Source organism: Danio rerio, chromosome 14 (genome assembly GCF_049306965.1).
Source record: "Danio rerio strain Tuebingen ecotype United States chromosome 14, GRCz12tu, whole genome shotgun sequence".
In the NCBI taxonomy this organism is placed as follows: domain Eukaryota; kingdom Metazoa; phylum Chordata; class Actinopteri; order Cypriniformes; family Danionidae; genus Danio; species Danio rerio.
In genome coordinates, this window is record NC_133189.1 from 27925001 (window position 1) to 27945065 (window position 20065).

At 38.2% G+C, this 20065-nt stretch overlaps 1 protein-coding gene across 6 annotated transcripts in view; it reads left to right on the top strand.

The window, feature by feature from the left end:
• med12 (mediator complex subunit 12) overlaps positions 1-20065 on the top strand; it is a 64708-nt gene that overhangs the window by 39820 nt on the left and 4823 nt on the right. For 2 of the 6 annotated variants that reach the window (XM_009291037.5, XM_009291038.5), the window contains exons 26-41: positions 1-3; positions 308-487; positions 1306-1377; positions 1474-1634; positions 3122-3283; positions 5390-5501; positions 5581-5670; positions 7879-7988; positions 8078-8213; positions 10312-10461; positions 10549-10896; positions 10986-11133; positions 13052-13254; positions 15386-15463; positions 15548-15777; positions 17760-17970. The exon at positions 1-3 is cut by the window's left edge and continues 161 nt beyond it. In XM_009291037.5, coding sequence (XP_009289312.2) covers positions 1-3; positions 308-487; positions 1306-1377; positions 1474-1634; positions 3122-3283; positions 5390-5501; positions 5581-5670; positions 7879-7988; positions 8078-8213; positions 10312-10461; positions 10549-10896; positions 10986-11133; positions 13052-13254; positions 15386-15463; positions 15548-15777; positions 17760-17970 — 2394 coding nt within the window. 6 annotated transcript variants of the gene reach the window in all.

Genomic DNA, 20065 nt, shown 5'->3' on the forward strand with positions numbered 1-20065 from the left:
CAGGTGATGATTTTTAGAGGATCTGTATAATCCAAATTACAATTAGTGCAGAGCTTAAAGTTGTGAGAACATTTTTATGGATAAGATACCTATTCCCAACTACTGGAACACAATTTGATGTTGTGGAAATGCCTATAATTGTGCTTCTCTGATACTGTAATGGACTAAGGCCGCTACAGTGATTAATATCAGAATTACTCTGCTCACTTCCAGCGGAGATGAGATGATTTTCATAGGAAAAGCTTAGAAATGCTGGTTTTAATGTATGAAGCTTGTTTGATTGAGCTGATTTGTGTCTGTGGTTCAGGAATGGGTTGGCGAGCGCTGTCTGAAGTCTCTGTCAGAAGACAGCAGTGCACTGCAGGATCCAGTGCTGGTCAACATCCAGGCTCAGCGCTTGCTGCAGCTCATCTGTTACCCACACCGACAGCTGGACAGTGAAGAGGGCGACAATCCACAGAGACAGCGCATCAAACGCATCCTGCAGGTCATAAGAACATCTGCTCCTTAGTAGACTGAACAGAGAACCTTTTCAAACATTCACAGACAAATCTAGCACTTTAAACATTTCTATAATACAGTGAGTCGCGATAGTTTCTTGGATTGTGGTGGTCTTTCAGTTTCATAAAGAACATTTTTGTACACTATTGTAAGATCTCTAATGTTGCTTTTTGGCATTTGGCAGATCAACTGGACATTAAACTAAAGTTAATTTTAGTTCACATTTATTTTACTTTAATTTTATTTTACTTTTATTTTGTAGTGCATTGCAGTAATAAAATTGTTTAACTTGAAAATGTTTTCTAAATGGTTTTGTATGTGATACATGGGGTCACCATAGTCTCACAGAATCATTTAGGAAACACTGTAATACACCATGTTTGTACATACTGAGGAGTTATCCTTGTTTTTGCAATTCCATTTGCTCTTGCTCTTAGTGCAGAAGAGAAACTCTTGAGCTTAAAAAGCCAGCAGAGCGGCTCCACATACATGAAGACAAACACGTGAACTTGTGTTTTAGACATCAGACAGCTCTGTTCCAGCTGTCGGCAATGGAAGAGCAGCAAAGAATGAACAGACAGTCATTTCCCCAGGCTTAATTATTCATTTCACACTCTTTAGCCTTTAAGCCATTAATGATTTGTGTGGGTCTCGCGGCAGCTCATTATTCTGGATTGGTTTTCATCTTCATAGACTGTGAAGACAGGGGCCCCTCGCAATTAATATCCAGCTGGGGCTCTTAAGCTCGTCTTAGATTCTTTTAAAAGCATTCTTTCCTTTTTCCGTCTGTTTTTCTGCTTCCAGAACATGGACCAGTGGACCATGAGACAGTCCTCTCTTGAGCTACAACTCATGATCAAGCAAAGCTCAAATAATGTAAGCAGAAGTGTGCTTGTGGACTTTAACTGGGCTTGAGGATATTTTCCTTTAAGGTTTGTCATTTGCTGTTTCATCTGAACCCACTCTTTACAGGAGCTGTATTCTCTTCTGGAGAACATAGCCAAGGCCACTATTGAGGTTTTCCAGAAGTCTGCAGAGATGAACTCTAGTAACCCCTCCTGGAATGGCTCTGCTGTCTCGGGCAGCTCAGTCTCCAATAGCAACAGTGCCAGCAAACTCAAACCTGTGCTGAGGTGGGTGACCTCAATCATTGCTTTCTGCATGTGGTCTTATTCGCTGTCAGTTTGATGGAGTCGATGGGCTGCCTTTCATACCTTCACACAACACGAATAGGTTTTCTTTTAAAGGCATCATGAACTGAGAAATCAAACTTTCCATAGATTGTTGTTGACAGATAAGAGATCATAGTACTGCTAAAAACACTAATCGGTCTCCTTAGGATACGTTCACAGTAATTCAGATATCTAAAAGCAATCCATGTCCACACTATCGTTTTCAATTTGTTTCATCATCGACACTAAAACAACTGCAAACGCTTTTATTTATGTACTGCACATGACATAAGACACTTCAACCTACTTCTACCTGATGTTTATTTACTTTCCATCTCTTTGAAACCTTGCACCAAAATGTTGCAACTGTGGTCTGCTTTCACCCCTGAACAACCGTTTCTAGTAAACCTTCTTTGTCCTGTGAAGAGAGGCAATATGAAGCATGTACAAACTGACATTAATCTTTAATAAAGCTGTCAAAATGGACAGCATTCAAACATCTGCTTTACAATATCGTCCACCGTGTTAGTTAAATAGGTCAAAATGGCTGGGAAACAGCATTTTATGTGTATCCACTTTGTATATAGTTTTTAAAAAGATACGGTTTAGTTTCCTAAAAAAGCGGCACATCAGTGTGGATGGAATGCCAAAACAAAAAGAATACGTGTTCAAACGAAAACCTATTCTTGTGGACATGGCCTTGCTGTAAATGCTAGTCTTTTAGTTTATTAAAGCCATTCTGCCAAAATGACTGGTTGTAGGGTAGGGCTTAGCGATAAGATGATAATGTATATCAGGGGCTCTTAATCTCGGTCCTGGAGTTCCAGTGTCCTGCAGATTTTAGCTCCAACCCCAGTCTGACACACCTGGGCTAGCTAATCAAGCTCTTACTAAGCTTTCTAGAAACATCTTTGCAGGTGTGTTGAGCCAAGTTGGAGCTAAAATCTGCTGTACACATTGTCACTGAGTTTGACAACTCCAGGTATATATCAATGATGTCTCATAAGCATTGTTATGTTGATTACAACATTCAGTTATTAAATGATTCTTGCCACTATTCAGTTTCACAAACATCACACCTGAAATTTGTTAAAACCTCTTCATAGTTCTGGGTAAAAGGTGGCACTAAAAAAACTTTCAAATTAACGGTGTAAAACGTTTTTCTTACCATGCCTTAAATGTGGTGTTTAGAACAGCTAAAAGGAAAAACCTATGAGTACAGGTTTGCCAGGCCTATTCAGATGTTGTGCTCTGATGAGGAGGGTCAAACATGACAGAAAAAGGGCCCATTACTTCTAAATTATGTTTTTGATGTAAATATTTTGACAGTACTATAAAGCAAAACTCAGAGAACAGAACAGAACAGACTAAGGCTTAATGGCCCTTTAGGATGAAATGTATAAGAAGTGTTGTGTTTCTCAAATACTGTTGTTGTTTGCTTCCTCCAGTTCCTCTGAGCGTTCAGGTGTCTGGTTAGTTGCCCCTCTAATTGGTAAGCTGCCCACCTCGGTGCAGGGGCACGTGCTCAAGGCTGCAGGCGAGGAGCTGGAGAAGGGACAGCATCTGGGACCCTCTTCACGAAAAGAAAGAGATCGACAGAAGCAAAAAAGGTACCACAACTTTGAAACTTCTGCAGGTGTTTCTTGCATCAAGTGTTTATGGTGATTTCAACACAATTTAAAGGCTTATTTGTATGTAGACTATAACCCATTTCAAGACTAACCTGTTTACCCATTTCAGTAACCCATCTCTACATTTTAAGTTTTAGAATCATGAATATTTGTTTTCTGTTGTCAAGGTCTATGTCTATTTAGGTTCACCAACCCAAGTCTTTAAACACTGTTGCATTGTCATCAACAGTGTTTTTTTTACCATATGTTGTAAGAGAAAATGCTTTATTTTGGCTTGAGTTCACTATTATGGTTTGTATTAAACAGTGATGGGAATAACGGTTTTACTAATGGCGATATTTTTTTCAGTAATGAGTAATCAAATGAATTATGGTTTCCCCTGTTACAAAACCGTTACTGATAATAAAATGTAGGTTACTGTAATTGAGAACACTCGTGCTCTTTCAGCCATAGGACCTCTCTTTCTCTGGGGTGGGTGTGTGTGTTCGGGGCTGGGGTGGGGCACATAACTAAACAGTGATGGTGATTGGTGTGTCTGTGAATTTGGTGTAACTGAGAATGTGATTATTGGCTTAGAGTACATTTCCGTCATTTGTCAATCAGAGGCACAGTAGTGCGGGTGTTTACAAGCAAGCACACACACACAGTCGCACACAGCAACAACCAGAAGTCAGAACGATGGCAAATCCAACAAGTTCAAAGGTAGTGTTTGCAAACTGGAAATAAAAGCACTACTTTTCCCTCCCTGAAGTGAAAGGCAAGAATGTTTATGTATCCTGCAGTACTTATGCTCAGGAAGAAAGAGTCTCTCTGCTTAAGTGACAAGCAGTTCTAATCTAATGAAGCACCTCACATCGTCACATGCCGCCACAAAATTAGTGGCTATGTAGGTGAAAACGTGAGGTCTGCTACCTCTGTTACCTTTTGCGGAAAAAGAGTTGCAGTTTTTCAGCGTTCTTTGAATTTAAAGAAACCTTGATTTATTTGTAGTGAATCTACGGTAACAAATGTCTTTTTTAATATCTCTAATAAGCTTCTGTTTTTTTTGTATTTTCTTTTTAAAAAGTCTTAGGGTGCTTTCACACCTAGACTTTTGGTTCGGAACCTGTCTCGTTTTCCCAGTTAGCTCGGTTCGTTTGGCATATGTGAATCCTGCAATCGCGCTCAGATCAGCGCCAAAACAATCAGTCTGAGTCCAGCTATATCACAGTGTTTTATGGATACGTATTAGGCACACGGCTATGTGAAGATAGAATTATGAGTGAGGTGGTAAGTCATTCCTGACATCCCAAATCTCCCGCAAATTCACAGACATGCCCTGATGCCCGCAAACAAGTGAAAATCTCCCTGAAATCGTGCATCTCCCTCCCAGTCCTCAAATACGTTGCGCCCCCTTTTCACCCCCCACCCCAACGTTCATGTGTAGAACGCACTGACGTGAGACGTCTACTCCAGCCAATCAGAACACTTAGATGCATTTACAGCTGCGCTGTTGATGCAATTAAAAGCCTTTGTATTTTTTTACAAAAACATTTAGCTGCTATATGTCAGTCAGATACCGTTTCTGTGTTCCTTCGTAATGCCAGCAGTGAATTTATCGATAAAATAATATAGATAAAATGCTTATGATAAACTGTTGTTTGTTTCCGGATATTGATGTGTGAAAAGGGCTAATATCTGCCTTATTAGCATAGAACATTAATCTTGTTTTGAATCTGCCACTCTGCTGACACAGGCATTTGTAGCTCTGCCCTCTTTTGAAAAGGGCACAATCTCATTTGATTTTAAAGCGACAGTCACCAAAATAGCACAGTTAAGATCAAAGACCAATTATGGCAATTTCAAATAGTTTATAAAGGATTATTTGTGGTGTATTTTAATTTTAAATTTTACATACACGCTCCAGGGACTTCAGAGATACTTGACATCTTGTATAAAGTGGCATAATAGCTCCTCTTTAAAATAAAATAAAAATACAGCATTTCACTCAATATTTATGTGTGCTGCTGGTTTTATTTACATTTTTAGCCATGTTCAGTAACACGGGTGCATCATGATGATTACCACACATCTTTTCTCTTTCAGCATGTCTCTCCTGAGCCAGCAGCCCTTCCTGTCACTGGTTCTGACATGTCTCAAAGGGCAAGACGAGCAGAGAGAGGGTCTCTTGACGTCCCTCTACAGCCAAGTCCAGCAGGTACTTCATAAACTCCACCACCCAAATAACTCCTCGTGACGTTGCCAGTGACTGAACAATATGATGTATCCTCCATCAGATTGTGACTAACTGGCGAGAGGACCAGTACCAGGACGACTGCAAGGCTAAGCAGATGATGCACGAGGCCTTGAAGCTGCGACTCAATCTGGTGTGCAACTTTTCCCTCTTTTTCTCATACATCATCTGTCAAAACAAGTGCGATCTCTGTGTTCATCTGCCTCTCATCAATCTCATTTCCTTGTGTTGTGTGCCCAAGGTTAAACTGCCTAAAAGACAAATGAATGTCTCCAAAGTCCAGTTGAGGCCAGACACTAAGAGACAAAAAAAACGATTTTTTTATGCACCTGTCAGTTCTGGAATTTTTGGATATTAGGGATGCAACAATACAGTTAGCCCACGGTTTAATACATACCTCAGTTTTTAACACTGTTTTTGGTTCGGTTCAGTTAAGTTTTATTTTATGGGCAATAGGAACAGTAGGAGGTTAGGGAGAAAAAAATAAAAACGATTTATTGCAATACTCATTTTGTTTTACTTAAAAGCCATGAAAAGTACACTAGTTCCTAGTATATTGTATTAATAAAAATGAACACTGAAATCTCACAGCTGCTGGTAGCTCATTTACAAACTGGGGAACACATAAAATCCTACACTTTGAAAATAAACATACATGTGAAGCTAATAAAGATAAGTTGGCCATTTCAAATAAACATGTTTGTACTTAAGTAAACATAAATAAACCATCTTAATTATCTCGGTGCTGAAAAAATGCGAGACTGTAGTCTATAATGCGGATCGAGTGCTTTTATAAAATGACGAAAACCCAAATCTCCAATCACCGAAAACGACTGCAAATCTTTAGCAATAAACACCCGCACTGCCTTTGTTATTTTTATGTGTCTCTCGAAACCAGTTGGATATGTTTGCTTGAAAGATTCAGCGAGGAATTGTTGCTATTTGGAGGACTTTATTACCTTCTCTGCTATCCAGCCTTCAGACAGTGATATTGCTGGGTGATGGCGCTGTAGATGTGCAGTCATGGTTATACGTGTAAAACAATGCTTGCACACAGTTATTTTTTGTTCACCATTTTTTCTTTTATTGGTATTATACTTACCGGCAAAACCGAAATTTTCTCACACCACAGATTTGAAAGACGCTTTCTCATGCTGTTGCCTCACTTTGCTGATGCTTTCTCGTACTGTTGCCTCAGCCTCACTTAGCCGCCGCACGCTAAGTTAAAGTGATGGTCAAGCGCCCCCTAACTTTAGAGCATAGTGATTGGATATTTACTCGCAGGGAGAAGTTTCCTCAACTCAGCTCATGGACTTAAAGGCACACACAGTCAATTCGGGGAGATAAAAAATGCAAAACCAAGAAAACTGCAATTCACAAGCGCGTATTGAACCGTGGAGGTCGTACCGAACGGTTCAATGTTATATTGAGAACCGTGCCATCCCTAGTGGATTATAGTGGATATATAGATATATGTAGTGGAGATAGTGGATATATATTCATTTTTAAATGTTTGTTTATACGGTAACACTTTACAATAAGGTTCATTAGTTTATGCGTTTACTAACATGAACTAATAATGAACAGCATTTGTACAGCATTTATTAATCATAATTAAAAATTTACTAATGCATTATTAACAATCAAGTTCATGCTTGTTAACATTAGTTAATGCACCATGAGTTAACATGACTTAATAATGAACTACTATATTTTCATTAAGTAACGTTAGCTAACATGAACAAATACAGTAGTAGATGTATTGTTCATTGTTTGGTCATGTTAGGAAAATGCATTAAGTAACATTAACTAATGAAACTTATTGTAGAGTGTGACCGTTTACACTTGGTTTTGTTTTGTTTTGTTTTGTTTTTTTTTACTTTTTTTTTTACTGTTTTAATTGTTTTTTATACTTTTTGTTTTGTATTTAGTTTTGTTTTTTGTTTAGTTTCTGTTTGTTTTTTTTTTGTACTTTTTGTTTTTACTTTGTTTTTTGTATTGTTTTTTATTTGGATTTTGTACTTGTTTTTTTAATTTGTTGTTTTTAACCATTTGTCTTGTTTAGTTTTTTTACTTTTTGGTTAGTTTTAACTACTTTTTTGTTTTTTATTTGTTTTTATTTTAGTTTTTTTATTTTGCTTTGTTTTTTTTTTTTTACTTTGTTTTTTTTTTGCTTATTTTTTTGTTTTGTTGTGTTTTGAGAAAACATCCAAACATCCTTTTGAATTGTTACTTCTGTTGTGCTTTATTAGTGTCAATTATCAGTTTTCACTCATTTACCAGCAGTGCCCTTAAATGCATTCAGCTAATTTATTTATTTATTTTTTGTCACATGGTCTAGGTGGGTGGGATGTTTGACACTGTACAGCGTAGCACTCAGCAGACAACAGAGTGGGCAGTGCTTCTCCTGGACATCATCAGCAGTGGCACAGTGGACATGCAGTCTAACAAGTGAGATCTGACATCACCCACTCATTAACTGTCATTAATCTTTTGAGATGTAGCATCTGGTTTGAATGATGTTTGCTCTTTTGCCTTAGTGAGCTCTTCACTACGGTGTTAGACATGCTGAGCGTGTTGATTAACGGGACTCTGGCGGCTGACATGTCCAGCATATCTCAGGGCAGCATGGAGGAGAATAAGAGAGCTTACATGAACCTGGTCAAGAAGCTCAGGGTGAGACATACACTGCTCAAAAAATAGCAGCACCCACAATAACTAGACTACCATTCAGCAGTTTTATGTTTATTTGCCTTTTTTCCTAAGTAAACCAATATTTAGAAAATAATTGCTAAAAATGTGTCATAAATAATTCATTTGTTAATATTACCAAAAATAACAAAACAAAGCAAAACAGGGCAGTTAGTTTGGCCAACCGCATTCAGATACAATTTTGATGCCCTTTCTTAATAGAAAATAGGGGTGTAGCGGATCACTGTTGATCCGTGATTCGTACGGATCACAACCCATGGTTTAGAACACATGACCCGCGGATTAATTATTTATTTACTTATTTATTTTTTTTTTATTAATTCTAAATTTCTAACGTTCATAGTCATTCAAATCACATGTATGAAAGCATTTAGCCTTTCCTGTAAAATATAATGATCATGGAAGACGTTGTGATAGGTTATTTGGGTTGTAGTGAGTTTCTTAGGGCATTAAAGGTGTTTTCTGTCACTACTTGTTTAGCCTGCATTATTATTATTATTATGCCTGAATTATCATTAAAAGATCAGGATCTCAACACCCACGCAGATTAAATTATAAATGATGGTGATTTGGAAAGGTTTATTAATCCTTCAAATCGCTGAATTTAAATCTGTGTTTAAAAAAATGCAAAAATTAAGAAAGAGAATTCAATCAAAAAGAGATTGTGTCTTTAGTCTTTTAATGTTTATGAAGTGAAAAAAAATGACACAAAAGTAGTGGGACAACAGTTTATATATTAGATAAAACCACTGATGTTTATGGTCAAGATTACAATCACTGTCATATGCACATCGTTGAATTACTCTTCAGTGTTTGGACTCTTTAGCATTGAATAATAAAAACACATTAAACTGAACTAATTTAAGCTGAACTGAACTTAAACTCTGAACACTGAACTACACTCAATTTACTATAATCTTCTATGTGAAACTGCTTTGACACAATCTACATTGTAAAAGCGCTATACAAATAAAGATGAATTGAATATGCTAAAAAATGAAAGTTGTAGGCAGCAATTACATTATTTACCCAAAAAGGTGGCAATAACCACCCATCAATTATATGCCACTGAATAATTCTTCAAAAATGACACATCTAGCAATAAAACATGAAGTTTTACGAGTGAATAACTGAATTATTTATTGAAAATGAGACCCAAAATAAGTATGAACTGTATAAATGATAATGTTGGGTTTACACATTTAGCGTTATCAGCAACAGTAGTAGTAACAGTGAATTGTTTTTTTATTTCACTGAATGTTTAAATATAAACAATTAATTTTTATTCAGCTGATTATTTTTTCATTTTAATTTTTATAAAATTACAGGTTCTAATTTCTGTTTTTTAAAACCAAAAGTGTTGTGCCTACTGTTTTTGTAATAAATGGAAGCAAATTACATTTTTGTCCTCCCCCTTTTTGGCTGATCAGAAAAACGGTCCGATCATCTGACTAACAAAACATAATGTGATCCAAACCATGAGATTTGTTATGCTTTACACCACTAATAGAAAAGTAGCAAAGTAGCATCATTCCACAGTATTTCCTGGCAATAATTTCTCTGTGTATACAGGGATTGTTTACCTAAAAATTCTGTCACCATTTACTTACCCTTGAGAAAAAAAATAATTCTGTTAAATGCAAAAGAAGATATTTTAAGCTATGTTGCTAAACTGTTTTTTTTTTTTTCATTTTGTTGTCTTTTTTGTAAAGAACAATACATCCTATCTGATGTATTTATTGTACAATTTTATTCTGAAATAGTTATTATCATGTAATATGCTTTTGTCTAAATGAAATAGCTGTAATTTGCTGATGAGGCAGCAAAATAAACACAAAAAAACTTGAATTGAATTGAGAAATGTTTCACTTGCAACCTGCTGAATTAAATGTATATAATTTTTTTAAACAGACTTGCATTTTAAGTACCCACAGTTATACCTGTTAACCCTGCTTAGAAACCGCTTGACATGTTTAAATGCAGTGTGGTGAGGGTTTTGCATGGGTAGGCGCTGCTTGCTTTTTCTTTCAAAAGTGTGACTCTATTTTTCTTTGCCTTGCAGAAAGAACTTGGTGACCGACAATCCGAGAGCTTGGAGAAAGTGCGTCAGTTGCTGCCTCTGCCCAAGCAGACGCGTGATGTCATTACCTGTGAGCCCCAGGGGTCACTCATTGACACAAAGGGCAACAAAATTGCTGGATTCGAAAAAGAGGCAAGTTGCTCTTTATTGTGTTGTAGCACAGCTTGCCTCAGGCCGTTCACTTACTTTTGCATTAATTTTGTCATCTCTCGTATACAGGGTCTTCAGGTATCAACTAAGCAGAAGATTTCTCCATGGGATGTGTTCGAGGGACTAAAGCACTCTGCTCCACTCTCCTGGGGCTGGTTCGGAACCATACGGGTCGACCGAAAAGTCACTAAGTTTGAAGAGCAGCAGCGGCTCCTGCTTTACCACACACACATCAAGCCCAAGCAACGCAGTTACTACCTGGCGCCCCTCAACCTGCCCCAAGAAGAAGAGGAACCACTCACTCCTGTGCCTCCCGAGCCAGACAAGAAGCTGGACACAGCGAAAGTGGAGAAAAGCGTCTCCAGTGTCCCGACTAAGAAAAAGAAAAAGAAACCTGCATCGACAGTTAAACAAGAGGTACAACCAGAACCAATTGTTTTTTTTCTGCAACATATTTATGAGGTATTCATTTGATGCAAACCCAGACATTGTTTTCTGTGATCTAGGACTACAAGCCACACAACACAGTCATGCAGTACGCTCCAGGCATGACCCCTGATCTCCCACTGAGCATGGGACAAACAAACATGTCATATCGAATGGGCTACCAAGCTCCAATGAACATGTATGCCCAGAACCAGCCTTTACCACCAGGTCAGCACAAATCATAGAATGTCTGAAGCTCTTGTTCTAACTTTTCTTTAAATAAAAGACAGAAGTTGTGACCTTTGACCACAAAACCATCTAATTTTGATTATCAATGCACATTAATTTCGATTTATTCAAATTTTGTACATCCGTGTTTCTTAATTTAATTCGCCAAACACATGACATGACAATTTGTCCACAACACGTGACAGGTAAGAGCTTGCTTTCTCTGATGAATCAAGTGTTTTCATTTCACCTATTTTGTGGTTACGATGAGTGCCGCAAGGAATCCATGTCTGATGCCATTAATCTTACATTTCTTTTTAACTTCGGCAAATCGATCTCTGCTTTAACACTTCCGTTGTCAGGTCTCGAAGGTTATGCACTTTTGTACCTTTATATTCCAAAGATTCCAACTTCATGATTAATTATTTTGTCTGGTAGTGATGTAATCTGATGACAAATGCTGTCGGGCGATTATCTTTCAGTCTCCGCTGCGTTCCATGTTCTCGATCTACATGTACTGGTTTAAAGTTTTCTGTGCCTAGCAATTTTGGGAGTAGTTCCGCGATGAATATGGTAGGTCTACCACTTTCTTCCTTTTCAGTAATTCCCACAAGTCGTATGTTATTACGCCTGGAGCCTGATTCGAGATCATAGAGTCGTTTGCATTCGTCCACTAATTCTACACACTGCTTTTGTACTGCTGATCGGCGTACCTCATGATCTGTGCAAACCTTTTCAGTCGGTGCATTTTTTTTCTGTGATCGGCGTCAAAACGCAATTCTGCAGTCGTTTGTGTAAAGGCATAAAAATTTTGATTAACTGATGCTTTAAAGACTGTTATGGCATCCATAATGTCTTGATTGTAAGGAGAAGTTGTGCTACCTATGTTGGCTGTTTGCCTCAGCTCCTCTGGGTGGTAGTTTTGCAGTGGTCGTCGTCTGACTCTTCTTGCAATCTGCTTTCACTTTTTTTTTTTTTTTTTTTTGGCATTATCAAGGTATAGGCCCAATCCCAGTTCTACCCCTTAGCCCTTCCCCTTACCTGCCATGCGGCTGTTGTAGCTGGTGTATTTAAGGAAATTTTCTTACACCTTGGTTTCGAGTGTGGTGCTGAAAAATCTCCATTTGTAAGGGTATCTAGCCCTTCCTCTTAACCATACGCCTTCAAGCTAAAGAGAATTGGGACACCCCTACTCCTTCATGTGAACGTGCAAAATAGGGGGTATTGGGGTCTTAATTATCTTTGCCACAATATATTGTTATGATAACATTATATATGCTTTTAGTGATTTTCTGAAGATAAATACCAAAAACTAACACAACTGGAATAACTACAGCAGTCATGATCATCTGATCTCATATGAAGCAAGAGATTGCAATGATGTGTCAAGGTCTTGTTGTGCGGTCCCCTTTCTTAGGGGTAAATTTTGAAGCCCTTCACTTCACACTATGTTTCAAGGGCCAAGGGGAAGGGGTAGTGATACAAAAATAGAACAGAGATTAGACTTTGTGTTCTTGAATCTCTTGAACAGTTTTGACGATCAATAATTAAATCTGAGGTTCAATTATCTTAAATTATTTGTAGGGTTGTTGGAGCTTAGACATGAGCAGTCTTCTCTATGTGCCCCAGAACCGGAAGTACATCAATGCAGATTAATAATCAAAAGTTTTGTTTTTTTATTTTTATGGTCCAAAATGTATAAAAGGTTTCGAAAGAACATGATTTTTACCTAATATTCTAATGCATTGTTGGCTATTCATAGAATTATACACTTTCAATGGAAGACTAATTTTGTGGTCCAGGGCTACAATTCATGAAGCATTTGTTTTACTACTTTTAGTAATATAATATTCACATTGGACATCTGATCCTTATTTTTTTAATGTATTTCCTTCTATTTCCTTTTTTCCACCCTTAGGAGGTCCTGGTTTGGAGCCACCTTTTCGTCCTAGGGTTCCTATGAATAAAATGCCTCCACGTCCCAACTACACTATGCCTAATATGCAGACCGCTGGCATGGGCAACCTAATGGGAATGGAGAAGCAGTACCAGATGAACTATAAACCCATGCCCAACATGGCTCAGGGGCAGATGCTCCGTCATCAGCTACAGGTCAGACTGGTGAGTCTGATTTTACTGATCAAGACCCCAGACCAAAAACACACACGGTTTCCTTGTTTAATGTGTCTTACTGTTTCATGTGATTTGCAGTTTTGCATTTGAATTAGTGGTGCTTGTCATGACAGTGATGCTACACACAATTTAAACGCACATTTTGAAGTAAAATTATTTCACCAATAGAAACTTTCTCTAACAGACTCTGTTATTAAGGGTGTACTCACACTAGGCTATCTGAACCGTGCTCAGGCACGTTTGACTACCATTTCCCGATGCGTTTGACAACTATGAGTGTTTCGAATCAGGCCCAGATGTGGTTCAGTTGGCTGACTCTGGCCCAGTTAGAAGATGTGTGCCAAAGCGTGATTTAGTTGGGCTTTGGCCCGGTACGCTTGTAATGTGAGTACAAATCACACCTAAGTTTGAAGTCTGAAAACTGAAGCCCCGACATCAACTTTAAGGGACTATTTCATATGGATTTATGATTCATTATTACTGTACCATCAACGCAAACTGTCATAGTTTATTAAAGATGCTAACCCCTGGCTGCACGTCAGCTATACCTTCAGCACACTTATGGTTGCAGCACGATGACTTTCATGAACATTTACGAGTGTCAAAAGTGGTGGATCTATTGAGCAAAAGATTTGACTGTGTGTCACTGCACATCAAACCACTTAAAGTAATACAAAATATAACTAAAGCAATCTCCATTGAAGCGAGCAAGATTGCTTCTCTTCTGTTAAACTGAACAGTCTCATCTTCAATGATGTAAGCTTACTCGGGCTCGGAGGGCAAAAAATGCAATGTGAGTGCTGGCCGAGGGGAGGGAGGGACAATTGTGCCTGGGCATAGTTCAAGTCAACTGTGCCTAGTGTGAATTCACACTAAATCTGATGTCGCACATCACTGTTATCAAATGTTGCTTCCAAATTTAAACAACAACTGGTGTTAATTTAAACTCTAAACTTTACTTCCTTAACGGAATTGCAAAACACAAATAAATGCTGTTCTGCAGTTCCTGTCCAATTCTGTATTATGCCTGTTTTTTGTCATTATAATAATTAGATAACTTTTTTTATCCTTAGGAACTGCTGGGTTTAATACTTGACTGAGGTCTTAATAACATGTCACGTTTGCTTATTGGTGAAAATAATGAATATATATGAATTCATATTGCACTATATTAATTAAAATATTTGATTTCATGAAATTTTAATACAGTAGTTATACAAAATATTTAATAATACTTTTGTTTTGGTTTTTGGCTAGTTGCAACTTGATTTTTTTCTGTGTGTGTTTCATTCAGTGTATCTCTACTCTCAACTTAAGTAGCCAGCTTGCTATCCCCTATAAAGCGCACACGATCTTCTGTAGTTACCACTTGGTACTGTTTAGCGAATTATAAGTCCACGTTTTTGACAACATCAACAATAAAATAGTTGAAAAATATACTGTTGACTAGACATTTGCAGCTATTGACTTATTGATGACTTCTGACAAGGACAGAAAACTTTAAGTAAAATTTTTCTTATTAGTAGACTTGGTTTACTTTCTATTGCCCTTTCAGCTGCAACCCATCAATGGGAAACACCCATATACACTCTCATTCACACACATACACTACGGACAGTTTAGCTTACCCAGTTTGTCTATACTGCATGTCTTTGGACTTGTGGGGGGAAACCGGAGCACCCGGAGGAAACCCACAGGAACACGAGGAGAACATGCAAACTCCACACAGAATTGCGACTGACCCAACTGAGGCTCAAACCAGCGACCTTCTTGCTGTAAGGCCACAGCACTACCCACTGGGCCACCCAACCTTTGAATTATGTTATGGAACTAATCAATGATTACCCATTCTCATGTTTGCACCCCCTACACCCAATGCTTAAAATCATCTAGCAATCCCTGAACAGCTACCATGAATATCCTAACATCACCTTAGCAACTTCTCAATGCACCCTTCAACCACTTAACAACAACCCAGAAGATAAAAACACAAGTTTTACGTAGGCACCATCTAGCTACTGTCGTCTAGTGATTTGTGAGTGTTTAGGAGAAGGTTTGGATAATGATTTTCCAGAAATGAGAAGCACTTGTTTTTTTGTTTGTCTGTCGGTCTCTTCAGGGTCATAATCATTTAATTGGACAGCAGATTAGACAAGTGACACCTAATCCACAGTATTCATCAATGCAGCCAGCACAGGCAAGTATTTGTGCATTTCCAGCCACATTTGCAGTGTCCTATTCCTAGTCATCTAGAATAAATAACAGCGTTTCTCTTTTTCAGAATATACCCCAGGGCTACACCTCCTACGGCTCACACATGGGGATGCAGCCACACCCCTCTCAGACCCCTGGAATGGTTCCCAATTCATATGGAAACCAGGGCTTTCAGACAGGACATCCTGCCACTAACCCAACTATGGTGGACTCAATAAGGCAGATGCAGCAGAGACCTGGCTACGTCCATCAGCAGGCTCCTGCGGCATATGGGCACACAATCCAGAGCACACAAAGGTAAGACGGACAATTTTTGACCTAGCACTTAGAGGCTAAAATAAATGGAAACCTGTAATGGCCAAGACACACCAAGCCAATACTTGGCCGTTGGGCAGCATCGAATGTCTGTCAGTGTCAGACAGGCTTGTTGGTTGGGTGTGTTTTTCACACTTTCTCACATTGGGGTCATGTCAGTGAGAGTTTGCCCGATTTAGCATGTAGAATCAACATCGATGAAAGAGAGTGCTCTGATTGGCTGTTCAACTGCAAATCAGAGCATAGGAAAAAAAAACAAAGTGATGCAACTAAGCAACACGAGAAATTTGGCTGTAATGTTGACATTTATGTGGATTATCAACATGAAGTGTTGGTGGTCCTCTAGGAATGTGATTGGGAAACACGAATCGACTACACCTCTTCATTAACTTGTCCATTATCTGAGCCTTGATCTCTGGATGTGAAATAGTCTATTTTAACATCATTTAGCACTGAGCAGGCTGAGGCAGGTAAGAACATTTAAGTGATCAACTATTTAAGACATTGTTCTGTTGTGCTGCAATCGCACAAAAAAGGACAATAGGTGCTGTAGTTTACACTACTAGCTCTAAACAAGCATTGATAAACTTTTTTTTTCCACAACTTCTATGGCTTATTTTGATAGATGAGTTGTCTGGAATATTAATAGACTGAAAGCTATGGTTAATTTTTTTGTGTAGGTTCAAATTCATGTTTATTTCTATAGTGCTTTTACAATGTAGATTGTGTCAAAGCAGCTTAACATAGAAGGCTTCTAGTAAATTGAAACTCTGTCGGCCCAGTTTTCAGAGTTAAAGTTTAGTTAAGTTTGGTTTAATTTTACTGCTAAAAGTCTAAACACTAAGGAGCAAATCCATCAAATGTGCAGCTCCACAAGTCCTAAACCAAGGAAGCCAGTGGTGAGCAACAAAACTTCACCAATTGACAAAAGTGAAGGAAAAAAACTTTGAGAAAGCAGGCTCAGTTGGGCACGGCCATTTCTCCTCTGGCCAAACTTCCTGTGTATAGCTGCAGTCTAGGCTGGAGAACGCTGGACATTCATTGTGAAGAAGCTGCAGGTGTGACTAAGGCTCCGGTGGGTGTTCAGGCTGGCCCACCGAATCAATGCAAAAACTCGTCTGCCACTATACTTTCAGGAATCATTCTCATGCTCTCCACTCCTCCGGGACTGCCACTGCATCTGCTCAGGATACGGCCTGGTCCAGGATTAAGGATACCACTAGAAATGCTCTTTGGTTGGCATCATCTTTTGACAAGTCTTTGATCACATCAGTGGCGCTGCACAATCTCTAGAGACCCCATGTGGAAATAGAAAATAATTAGCGTAGCTGCTGTTCATAGTGTATTTTACAAGAGATGTGAAATATCAGTGCAAAAAAGAAGTGCTATAAATGAAGATAGTAGTTATATAATCAAACATAGAAACAAACATGTAAAACATAAGATTTTTTTTAACAAAGTGTCTGGTGCATTGAGACAGGAGGAGTGTGTCCTACAGGTGGTTTGTCAAGCCCACTCACCTGCGTGGAGCACATTAATGCATCAAACCATTTTGTGATGCATTGTGTGTACGCTTTACTAACAAGATTTAGTTTTGAACTGCGAGAGTGTGTCTGAGCCTCCAACATAATCAGGAAGGCTATTTCAGAGTTTAGGAGCCATAAATGAGAAGGCTCGACCTCCTTTAGTGAACTTTGCTATTCTGGTTACTACCAGATGCCCTGAGTTTTGAGATCTTAAAGAGCGAGTTAGATTGTACTGAGACAGAAGGTTGGTTAGATAAACAGGAGCTAGATTATTTAAAGCTTAAGACATCTTAAGATAGACATTTTAAGATAGACAGAGGTTTTCCCAGAATGCATCATACATGATGGTACCATACCTCATAAATGTGGTAACGCTATACTGCACATGCCTAATTTGATGAAGTATGAGACAAATCTAACATTTATTATCTTTCTCAGGTTTCCACATCAATCCATGCAGCAGACACCCATGATGCACGGCTTGGCTCAAAGTCACTTGGGAGTGCAGGGCATCCACCCAAACATGAGGCCCAATCAGATGATGGAGCAGCAGCAGCAGCAACAACAACAGCAACAGCAGCAACAACAACAACAACAACAACAGGTCCACCAGCAGCAGCAGCACATCCGACAGGGTCCAGTTTTTAGAGTAAGTGCACATTCCCAACATCAATCGCACTGCTTAATGAAATACAGTATTCCACCTGGTTTGTTCACATGAAGTATGAGATATTGAACAAAGTTTTCAAAGCTAGTTTTGTTTGCATCAATCGATTAATACTTCCAAACTACTATGGGTCCCTGCTAATTGCATAATAGGTTGTTTGCAATCATGTGGTTCTGGTGACGTGTGAAATTCAGATGGAGGGCAGGAAGTAAAAAACAGAAGGGTAGACATGGGGCATTATTTTTGTGTTTTAGACCATATTTCAAAGGAGATATGAATAGAAAATTACCACATATGTTGGGCATGATCTCTGTTTCATGAAGAGCGCAGAGTTTTCTACTAACCTAAAATATAATTGCCTGTTATCGAGGCAGTAAATACTGTAAAACAGGGATGTCAAACTCAATTCCTGGAGGGCGCGCAGCCCTGCACAGTTTAGTTCCAACCCTAATCAAGCACACCTGATCAAACTATTTGAGTGCTTTAGTCTTGCTCGAAACCTACAGATAAGTGTGTTGAAGCAGGGCTGGAACTAAACTGTGCAGGGCTGCAGCCCTCCAGGACTTGAGTTTGACATCCCTGCTGTAAAAGCTATTACGTTACATAAATAAAATACTGTAGTAAATACTATAGTGTTTGAAGCATATAGATAATTACTTTGATTAAGCTGTCATTAGCAAAGACTTGTACACACTATACTCTTTACTATGTGGTTCAAAAACATGTTTATTATGAATTACTATAGTTTTTTCCCCCATGTGGATATCTTTCAGAAATAACATTAATAATATTGTCCTGAAAATGCTTTTTAAAAAATTAAAAACTGCTTTTATTCTTGTCGAAATAAAACAAATCAGACTTTCTCCAGAAGAAAAAAATATTATCAGACATACTAATGAAAATTTCCTTGCTCTGTTAAACATCATTTGGGAAATATTTTAAAAAGAAAAAAAAAAATTCAAAGGGGAGCTAATAATTCTGACTTCAACTGTAGACTGCATCCAAATCGCCTACTACTCAGGAGGGTACTGCATTTGAATTTAAATGTACTACTCGGCTTTTGGAAAAGTACATTCTATACAGTATGAATGTGAGCAGTATGAATGGAATTCAGCTGTACTACATCCACCATTTTGTCATGGTTATGTGACCTACCTGCATCAGTTGCGTCGCTTCACTCCCATTCATGAATTCTCTCGCGGGGCATCATGGGATAGCGCAGCATGCTTGAGATGCGCACTTCAGAATCTTGACGGAAGTAGTAAGTCATCCGGGTTATTCTCGCATACTGATTTTCGAATTCTATGAATTCAGACATACTACTTGGCTCGCATACTAATTTTAGCGTGCTGTATAGTATGGAAGTATGCGGTTTCGGACGCAGCCATGATCTACATTTCTATTTACTTATTTTTGTAAGGAAGAACAAGTGCTTCACAATAATAAATGTCTAGTTTTGTCGCAAGAGTTGTATTACTTTTGTGTTCGCTCCTTGAAATTACCATCAATAAACATTCACCACTGCTGCGCTTCTTGATTTTAACATTACGATTGTTTATTTCACGATTGTTTATTTCATTGTATAAAACACCAGTAACGACTTGCAGTATTGAAAAACAAAACGGAGATTTCATTACAGCAATAGCATGGCAGTGTAGGTTATCTATATTCTCCTGGATTTTGTGTAAGTGTGATAATGTTTATTTCTGATTTTTATATAACAGATTAACATATTTAAAAACATAGCTTGGCCTGTATATAATCTTTATTAGTGCTGTTAAAATAATTATCGCATTTAAACAAAGTTTGTACACATGGATGTTTATTACATGCTGCCTTTTTTCTTGGTTTTTCAGACAGTTTCTTAAACTTTCCCCCCTTATAAACAAAAACCTTTAGAAGTCAATAAAAAACTGTTTTGCATTTTTTATTTTGGCCAATTTAAATAATCATAAACAACATAAAACAGAAACATTTTGATGTTCTGATAGCGATTCGTATGTAGAAGAATCACTTCCTGGCCTCCATCTGAATATCACGCGTCATCAATGACTTCATGTGGAAAAAACCTATCGAA